Genomic DNA, 9,458 nt, shown 5'->3' on the forward strand with positions numbered 1-9,458 from the left:
GGCGGGGGATGTAGCTCTGTGGTGAAGGCCTTGGGTTCATTCCCAGTACGGGTAGGGAGGGGGAGCGACAAGAAGGATTGTGAGGAACGTTAGGTGAGCGGTGTAGTCCAAGGACACACACCCACTTCCTGTTCCACTTTCCTGGCCTCTTCTCTGCCTGCCCTGTGCCCTGGACCGAAAGCCCCGAGGGCAGAGCCTCGTACGTTGTATTTAGCTCGAAGGCCAGGCACACGGAACACCCTTGCCAAAAATATGCCCCATGAATGAAGACTCGCAAGGAAGTTGGCACACGGCAGACATTTTATTCACTTAGTTTTGTTTCTGAAGTAGTGACCCGCTGTGTGACAAAGAGTGGCCTCAAGCTATCTTCCTGTCTCAGCCTCCCCAGTGCTGGGATTACAGGCGTGCTCCACCATACCCCGCGATTGATTTATTTATTTTAGAGACAAGGTCTCACTATAGTCCAGGGTGGCCCCGGACAGCTCTAGTCCTAAAAGAAAGGTACGGTCTTTCAGACCCCCACGGGACACGGGCCCATCCTTGTGGGAGGGTGTAGTGGCTGGGAGAGGTAGTTAGACTTTCACTTTAGGCACTGCAGGGTCGGAATCAGGATTCAGCGTTTTTTGTCTTTATTTCTCTGGCCCCGCCCTCTTCCCAACCCATCCCGAACTGGGAAGCAAGGGTTAACTTTTAGGAAGCTCCTTCATCACCTGAATGGGACTGGAGCAGGGAACTTCCTGTCCCATTTTCTTGGGAGTCCTTCCCTAGGCTGGTGGAAACTGGCTCTGGTCCTGGAGCCCTCAGAGAAGCCCCTACATCGGTGCCTCTGTAGTGGGAACCCGGAGCGGTGAGTTGGAGGCCTGTGGTATAGGCTCACAGCAGCATGGGGGGGGAGGGGGACTCCAGGCCTCGGTGGGGGTGCGGGCTGGAACCGAGTCTCGGGAGAATAGGGAGGGGGTGTTCGTGCTGGGGAACCCTGCTAACCAGCTCCGTGGACTTCGGCGATGGGAGCGTCAGGGAGGGTCCCCGGATGGCCCGTGATAATGAAGGAAGCAGGCTCCACGTGTCCCCAGGTGAACCAGGCAGCCTCATTCTCTGAGCCCTGTTGAAGGGAAGCCTGACCAACAGATAGGAGCCACTGGGGCACCCTGCAGCTGGGCGAGCAGAGGAAGGGACCTTCCTGGGCGAGACTCCCACCCTTTGCCCTCCCTGGCTGCAGGCTCTGAGTTGTCCGTGTGTGTCTCATCCGAGGACCTCTCCTGGAGCTGACCCAGCCTCCGCTGCTCTACTTCTCCACAGCGTCCCAAATTAGGTTGGTCAGACTTTAGATGGTGGCTGCAGAGCCCTCCTGCCCCCACCCTAGCCGACCCCCTACGGATGTGCATATTAATAGAGCCTTTGTCCTGGAGACCCGGGGGGCGGGACAGGCCAACTTGCTTGAATTCCACTTGATGCAAACCTTTTGGGGAAGCCTCACCTGGAGGGAGATTCCGGCCACCCTGTGTGGCTAAGCATAAAGGCTGGAATGTGGAATCCTCTTACTTCTTTGAGTCCTGCTGTGATATTCTAGCTAGGAAAATCACAAGTGCCAGGAGGGAAATCAGGTCCTCTCTGTTCAGAGATTTATGGGGTCTAGAATTACTCTCTCACAGCCAATCTTGGCTACATCTGGTGTGACCATGAGCAACTTACCCTTGGTCTTTGCACTTGTTAGATAAAGAAATTAGGATACACTGTAGTGCACTGGCTGGAGTGAAGTGAAGCAGGTCTCAGGGTGGTGCCCTAGCAGATCACACTCTGTACCTGCCTGTATTGTTGGAAGTGAATTCTGAAAGGAATTAAAGGGAAGGAGAAAGGAAAGAAGGGAAAGGTAGAAAGGATCAGCTCTCTAGCTGTTTTGCATATCTACTACTACATGCAAAAAATTTTTTTTTCTTGGAATCAGGAATTGAACTCAGGACCTCTGCGCTTGCCAGGCAGGCACCGTGCCACTGAGCTATATCCTCAGCTCCCCCCCCCCAATTTTTTTTCTTGTACGTTTATCAAAGATCCTTTCTGCCTTAGATATTTTCATACGTTCCTCAGCTCTTAGCCTCTGAGAGGCATTATCATGCTGTTTCCTTATATCTACTAACAATTATTGAAGTCCCTTCTAGGGCTGAACAAATACTTACTGAACTAGAAACTGTGCCTATTCGAAGGCCAGGGGGAAGAAACACACTCAACTGGGATTTCGCCCCAGCCACTGACAGGCGATGTGTTGTGGGGTCCCCCAGAGGGAGGCACCGAGGGGGGGAAGGAGGGGACTTGTCCTTGCAACAGGAAAAGTCCCAAGGCATCTAATGTCAGAGTACAGCCAAGAGCCCAGGCTAGACAGGCTATTTGGGAGGCTGAGGTGCAGGGGAGATAAGGCCTGGCCCCTGGTTTCAGTGTCAAATCCTTTTTCCTTTTTGTTTCATGCTTGAAGTCCAGGTTTTCTGTGTTCCCTACCATTCCCCACCCTGTTCATACCACCTGAGAATGTGTTTTGTTTTGTTTTTGTCAGTACTTGGGATTGAACCCAGTGCCTTCTTACTAAGCTATATCTCAAATCTTTTTAATTTTCTAAATTTTGAGACAGAGTCTCCCTAAGTTTCTAAATTGCCTAAGATGGCCAGGTGTGGAGGCACACACCTATAATCCTAGCACTTGGAAGGCTGAGGTAGGAGGATGGCTGTGAGTTCAAGGCCAGCCTGTACTACACATCGAGACCCTGTCTCAAAAAATAAATACCTAAAAAATTTAAAAATATAAGGGCCAGGCATGGTGGTGCACCCCTATAATCCCAGCACTGGGGAGGCTGAGGCAGGAGGATCACCACAAATGAGGCCAGCCTGGGGTACATAATGAGTTCAAGGATGGTCTGAACTACATGGCAAGATCCTGTCTCAAAAAAATAAATAAATTAGCCAGGTGTGGTGGCCCAAACCTATAATCCCAGCTTTAGAGAGGCAAAGGCAAGAGGATCATTGTGAATTCAAGACCAGCTTGGGCTACAAAGTGAGCTCAGAGCCCACCTGAACTTTGTAGTGAGACCCTGTCTCAGAAAGAAATTAAATAAATAGTTTTAAAAATTGCCCAGTCTGAGCATGAATTTACTTACTGTCTTTTTTTGAGATAGTATCTCACTATGTAGTTCATGCTGACCTTGAGCTCACTATGTAGCTCAGGCTGGTCTTGAACTCACAGTGATCCATCCTCCTGCCTCAGCCTGCTGCGTGCTGAGATTATACATGTATGCCCTCAGTACCATATAAAGAAGGCTCAACAAACTGCCCCAAACTCTTGACTAGACTGACTTCTCCCGGCTGTGTGCCTGAGGCTATCTTTCCTCTGGGTGTGTCTGTACCCTACAGCCTTAGTGTCCTCAGATAGTCACTATTACTGGTGTTATATACAGCACTGCTGAGAACAGTAACTAGTCAGTGACTGGCCCTGATACACTCCTACCAACTGCTGCTGTGATTGTGGGGCTCTGGTCTGTGCTGTTAGGGGTAGAGAGGGATGCTGGAGGCTGGGGATGCCCATGGGGTGGGGGAGGATGGGAATGGCTGGGAGAGGGAACAACAGCCTCTTCTGAGAAGCTGGATGGTGCTGAAGGACCAGATTGCACCCTGTGTGCATGGGACTGAATTTGGGCCAGTCCTCCTTGACAGCTCTGGGCCACCCCAAAAAGGGAATCGTCCCACAGAAGGGCAGAGGAGGTGGGGGGCGAGGGCTGGCTCTGGGGAACCACTGCCCCCCGGTGGCCCGTTATAGACACTGTCTGCATTACTAGCCAGACTCTAGGTTAGGGTGAGTACTTCAGAAAGGGATAATGGATGAAGGAAGGAAGGAACACCCAAGATGGAGGGTTCGCCCTAGCTTCCAAGGCACACCCACTAGGCTACCTCCTGCCTCCAGGACTTGACTATCACAAAGGTCTGCAAGCCAGTCTTTCTCCCACCTGAAACAGCACCTGGTCAGCCCAGATCCGTGACCTTGACTTCTCCAGAGGCTCTCCTTCCTATAACACCCATTTCACAGCTGGCCTGAGCTTCTGGGGCTGGGACTGTGGAAGCCAGGATAAGGGACCACTGAGCTCAGCCTGCCCCGCTCAGCTGAGGGGCCTTGGCCTTGACTTTTTTTTTTTTTTTTTTTTGAAACAGGGTCTTGCTCTGCAGTTCAGGCTGGCCTTGAGCTCACTTTGTAGCCCAGGCTGGTCTCAAACTCGCAATGATCCTGCTGCCTCAGCTTCCCGAGTGCTAGGATTACAGATCCTCCTGCCTCAGCCTCCCAAGTGGCACATTGCAGGCATGTGCCACCATGCCTGGTTTGGCCTTGACTTTTGAGAGTCACCTCCAGAGCCATGAAGTGAGGGTCCAGATGCATGGTCAAATTTGCCTGGTGTGGTGGTGCATGCCTGTAATCCCAGCCCTCGGGAGGCTGATGCAGGAGGATTGCTGTGAGTTTGAGACCAGCCTGGGCTACAAAGTGAGCTCAAAGCCAGCGTGAACTGCATAGCGAGACCCTGCCTCAAAAAGACAAAAAACAAAACAAAACAGATGCTTGGTCAAGGAGATAGCACTGGCATGAACTTTCCCCAAATCTTTTACTTTGACAGTGCTCAAACATCCAGAGAAGTTAGAAGAGCAGGTTAGTAGACTTTCTATCTGTGTCTCATCAGCCCAGAAACATGGCTCAGCCCTGTAGCTTTTTTTTTTAACTGAAGATCAAATGAAGCCAGGAACTTTGCACTGAACTATATCTCCAGCCCTTTTTTAATTTTTTTATTTTGAGACAGTCTTGTTAAGTTGTCCAGGCAAGCCTCAAACTTGTCGTCCTCCTGCCTCAGCCTCCCAGAGTGTGGAGGTTACAGACTGCATACGTCACCACACTCAGTTGCAGCATCTTCTAATAGAAACATTGAGTACATCCACAAGACTAGCTCAAATCTAACAAACTTACAGTCAGTCTATCCCATTCCCATTCATATTTCCCCAGCTGACCTTAGACTGTCTTTGAGAGCCTTTTAGAAGTACATACATCTGGAGCAGAGCCTGGCGGTGCACACCTGTAATCCCAAAACTTGGGATTACATAAGTATCAATTGCTGTAAGTTCTAGGCCAGCCTGGAATATATAGTGAGATCCTGTCTCAAAAAACCAAGCACAGGGCCGGGGATATAGTTCAGCGGCATCAGTGCTTGCCTGGCAAGGCTGAGGTCATGAGTTCAATTCCCAGCACAAACAAACAAACAAACAAACAAACCATACATCTAGATCTAATCAAGGGTAACATCTTGATAGGAACAGCTCTTTGGTCTTCTGTAGAACAGTGCCCCGTACAGGCACTTATTTCTATGACAGACTGAAGAACGCAATTCTGTCTTTGGAGACATCTGCTGAATTGCTTGTTCAGGCAGTAGTTTGGCTTGTTCCTTGTTTCCTTCAGTGCCCTATGGATGGGACAGGATTGGATTGGAGGATCTGTCTTCCACAATACTAAGTGCACGGGAAGGGGGAAGGGCGGGCTGTTCCTGCCTGGAGGGTGCTCGCTTTAATGGCTGGGGCAAAGAGATGGAAAGTCTTAAAGTGCCTTGGGATGGGATGATCACAGAGACCTGTCTGATTTCTCTGCCCTTGCTGCATTGCTCTAGCTGAGACCTGAACTGCCCTGCCTTCATGAGCCATCACTTGTGACCATGGGAAAAAGGATTCCTCTAGGGAAGCTTTTTTTTTGGGGGGGGGGTGTCATAATAGTACTGGGATTTGAACCCAAGGCCTTGCACTGAGTTACACTGCCAGCCTTTTTATTTTTTATTTTGAGGCAAGGTCTTACTAAGTGGTCCAGTCTGGGCTTGATTTTGTAATCCTCTTGCCTGAGTTTCTCAGATTGCTAGGATTGCAGGCACGCGCCATCTGATGAGCATCTTGATGATCTGGGTCCGGCCTGCCGCCCTCAGGAGATCTTAACCCAGGGTCTTTAGCCCCACAGGTGTGAGCGGAGCCAGCGAGAGGAAGCTGAGTGTGCCCAGCTGAGGGAGGTGCGCGCTGCTGTGAAAGATGCTGGCGGAGCCAGTGCCAGCTGCCCTGGGGCAGGAGCAGCTCGGAGCTGTCAAGCTGGAGGAGGAGGAGGCTGCTGGCCTGGCAGGCATCAGGCGGCCAGAGGCCAGGCCAAGGCCTGAGGTGGCCCATCAGCTGTTCAGATGCTTCCAGTATAAGGAGGACATGGGGCCGCGGGCATCCCTGAGCCGGCTGCGGGAGCTCTGTGGCCACTGGCTGCAGCCAGCCCTGCACACCAAAGAGCAGATCCTGGAGCTGCTGGTGCTAGAGCAGTTCCTGAGTGTGTTGCCCCAGCACCTGCTGGGCCGCCTGCAGGGGCATCCGCTTCGGGATGGAGAGGAGGTGGTGCTGCTGCTGGAGGGTGTGCCCCGAGACACCAGCCACGCCGGGCCGCTGGTGAGAGGGGCGTGGAGAGGGACTGATCACCCCCAGAAGAAACCTCTGAAAACCTGACTTTCCTCCACCCACCATCTCCTTACCCTCCTGGCTGTGTGAATCTCCCCTCTCTGTCCCATTGCTGTGGAGGGCTGTCACCTCCTAATGCGGATGTGTTTTCAACAGGATTTTAGTTTCAGTGCCAGCAAGAATTGTCCCCGTACAGACATCATCTTGGAGGAACAAGGGGTCCCTTCGCAGGTCCCCAGCTACAGTCCCAAAAAGGAAGAGCCCCCAGCCCTGCTGCCACTGAATGAAGAAGTGCCCCCGTCCCAGCCATGGCCCTCCAGACCTGCTGAGCCCACAGAGTGGACACCTGCCCCCGGTTCCCGGCAGCCACTGAGTCCAGGACCCCAGGGGACACTTCAGGCCCTGCCAGAAAGCAGTGAGGAGCTGGTGCCCAGACAGGGGGCTGCATGTGTGGGTGAGGGCAGAAGGGCCAGGATGAGGGAGAGCTGGGCTGGCTTCAGGGGCATGCGCGAGGGAGGACTTGTCCTTGGAGCTGCTTGGTAGGCAGGGCTGATTTTAACAGCGCTTTCTTCCTCCCCCAACGCTGTCAGCTCTCCAGGGCCCCTCAGTGTGGCCTGAGGAGTATTCCCGTGACCAGGAGCTGGCTGCTGTGCTGGTAAGCTGGGCTCATCCTTTGCTTAACCCTTCAGGTCCTTCTCAAGCCCAGGAGCTTTCTTGCCTGTGCTGCTTCCCCCTACCCTTTGGTCCTGGGGGTTAAACCCAGGGCTTTTGCAGACCTACATTCCCAGCCCCCTACCCTCCGCTGCCTTTTTGAGACAGGTTCTCACTAAATTGCCAGGGTAGGACTTGAAATTATGATCCTCCTGCCTCAGCCTTCCAAGTGCTGGGATTACAGGTGTGTCCCACTGGGCCAGTGGCTTTGTCTTAGTTAGTCCAGTCAGGCTGTAGTGCCTCATGCCTCATTCATTCACCCAGGGGCCCTGCTGTCATTACAGGAGTCCCTGACCTTTGAGGATGTCCCAGCTAAGAAGACCTGGCCTATGCACCCTTTAGGTAAGCAGCCCCTTTCTACCATCATCTCGGCCACCAAAGGACTCTGACCCCACAGCTGCAGACCCTACCTGGCTTATGGGTCTTGTTTTGTCTTTGTTTTTTTGTGGGCACTGGGAATCGAACTCAGGATCTTGCACCTGCCAGGCAGGTGCTTATACTGCTGAGCTATTTCCCCAGCCCTTGGCCTTGTTGATGGGTTTGTTTTTTTTTTTGTGGTGGTGGTGGTGGTGTTACTAGGGATTGAGCCCCAAGGCCTTTGCACTGAGCTCCATCTCGAGCCCTTTTCTGTTTTTTGTTTGTTTTATTTTTTTGGAGACAGGGTCCCCTACGTAGTAGGGTAGGCTGGCCTGGAACTCACTATATAGCCCAGGCTGAACTTGAATTTATGGTGATCCTCCTGCCTCAGCCTCTACAGTGCTGGGATGCTGGGATTATAGCTGTGCATTGCCATGCCCAGCATCCAGCCCTTTTTAATCTTTTTAATTTTAAATTTTGGGATGGGGATATAGCTCACTGGCATAAGTGCCTGCCTGGCAAGTGCAAGGTAGTGAGTTTGATCCCCGGTACCGCCCCCCCAAAAAAGAACTAAAGCTAATTTTAAATTTTTTGGGGGGGTATGGTTTTCTGAGACAGGGTTTTGCTATGTAGCTCAGTCTGTCCTTGAACTCTCTTTTTTTTTTTTTTTTTTTTTTTTTTTTTTTTTTTTTTTTGGTTTTTCTCCGGTACCAGGAACCGAACTCACGACCTTGCACTTGCCAGGCAGGCGCTTTTGCCGCTGAGCTAAATCCCCAGCCCCTGTCCTTGAACTCTCTGTGTAGTCCTGGCTGGCCTCAGACCGACAGTAATCCTCCTGCCTCAGCCTCTTGAGTGCTGGGATTATAGGTATGTGACACTGTGCTTAGCTTTTTTTTTTTTTTTTTAATTTTTATTTCAGAACAGGATCTCACTAAGTCACTAAGCTGCCCAGGCTGCTCTTGAACTTTCAGTCCTCCTCCTTCAGCCTCCTAGAGTGGTGGGATTACAGGCATATACCACCATGCCCAGGATCTATCTTTCAGACAGCTCCTCGTGTCTGGTCTAACCATCAACCTATTAATTTTGAGCTTTTAAAACAGATGGTCAGAAAGGCAGGTGTGGTGGCACATGCCTGCAGTTCTAGCACTCTAGGAGGCTGAGGCAGGAGGACTGCAAGTTTGAGCCCAGCCTGGGCAACTTAGTGAAACCCTGCCTCAAAAAAAGGGCTGGGGATGTAGTTCAGTGTGATGGTCCTGTTTTTAATCTCCAGTGCTAAAAAAAAAAAAAAAAAAAAAAAAAGTCAAAAGCTGGGCATGGTGGCACATGCCACTCAGTGCTACCTAGTTACTCAGCAGGCTGAGGCCAGGAGTTTGAGGCCAGCCTGAGCAATGTGGCCAGATTTTGTCTCAAAAAAACAAAAGCAAACAAACAAAACTACATAGAGCTAGATAGAGGTGCAGCTCAGTGGTTGAGCACTTGTCTAGCATGCACTAGGACCTGAGTTCAATCCCTAGTACTGACTGGGCATGGTAGTACATGCCTGTAATCCCAGCACTCAAGAGGCTGAGGCAGGGGGATTGGTGTGAGTCAGAGGCCAGCGTGGGCTACATAGCAAGACCCTGTCTCAAAAAACAAAACAAAACACCCTAGTACCACAAAAACAAAGCAAAGCAAAACAAAACAGCGGTCAAGGGAGTGATTCCCTGTGGATATTAGGTTTCCATTTGGAGGCAGTAGTGATAGCTGCACAGTTTGCTAAATGGGCCCAAAATGTATGTTTTAAATTGGTATTGTGATAAATTTTGCTGTGTATTTTACTGAAAAAAATTCTTCTGAAAAAAAATTTTTTTTTAATTTTTATTTATTTATTTATTTATTTTTGTCTTTTTGAGACAGGGTCTC

At 50.9% G+C, this 9,458-nt stretch overlaps 1 protein-coding gene across 1 annotated transcript in view; it reads left to right on the forward strand.

Moving 5' to 3' along the window:
- The first annotated feature begins 763 nt into the window (after positions 1-763).
- The window catches only part of Zscan10 (zinc finger and SCAN domain containing 10), a 10,822-nt gene continuing 2,127 nt past the window's right edge, over positions 764-9,458 (forward strand). The window contains exons 1-7 of the mRNA XM_013517650.1: positions 764-847; positions 1,220-1,312; positions 6,008-6,479; positions 6,645-6,903; positions 7,079-7,143; positions 7,484-7,541; positions 9,273-9,328. Of these exons, the coding sequence (XP_013373104.1) occupies positions 6,084-6,479; positions 6,645-6,903; positions 7,079-7,143; positions 7,484-7,541; positions 9,273-9,328 (834 nt within the window). The 5' untranslated portion in view covers positions 764-847; positions 1,220-1,312; positions 6,008-6,083. The remainder of the gene's footprint in view (positions 848-1,219; positions 1,313-6,007; positions 6,480-6,644; positions 6,904-7,078; positions 7,144-7,483; positions 7,542-9,272; positions 9,329-9,458) is intronic.

This window comes from Chinchilla lanigera, unplaced genomic scaffold (genome assembly GCF_000276665.1).
Source record: "Chinchilla lanigera isolate Chin_1 unplaced genomic scaffold, ChiLan1.0 scaffold00041, whole genome shotgun sequence".
In the NCBI taxonomy this organism is placed as follows: domain Eukaryota; kingdom Metazoa; phylum Chordata; class Mammalia; order Rodentia; family Chinchillidae; genus Chinchilla; species Chinchilla lanigera.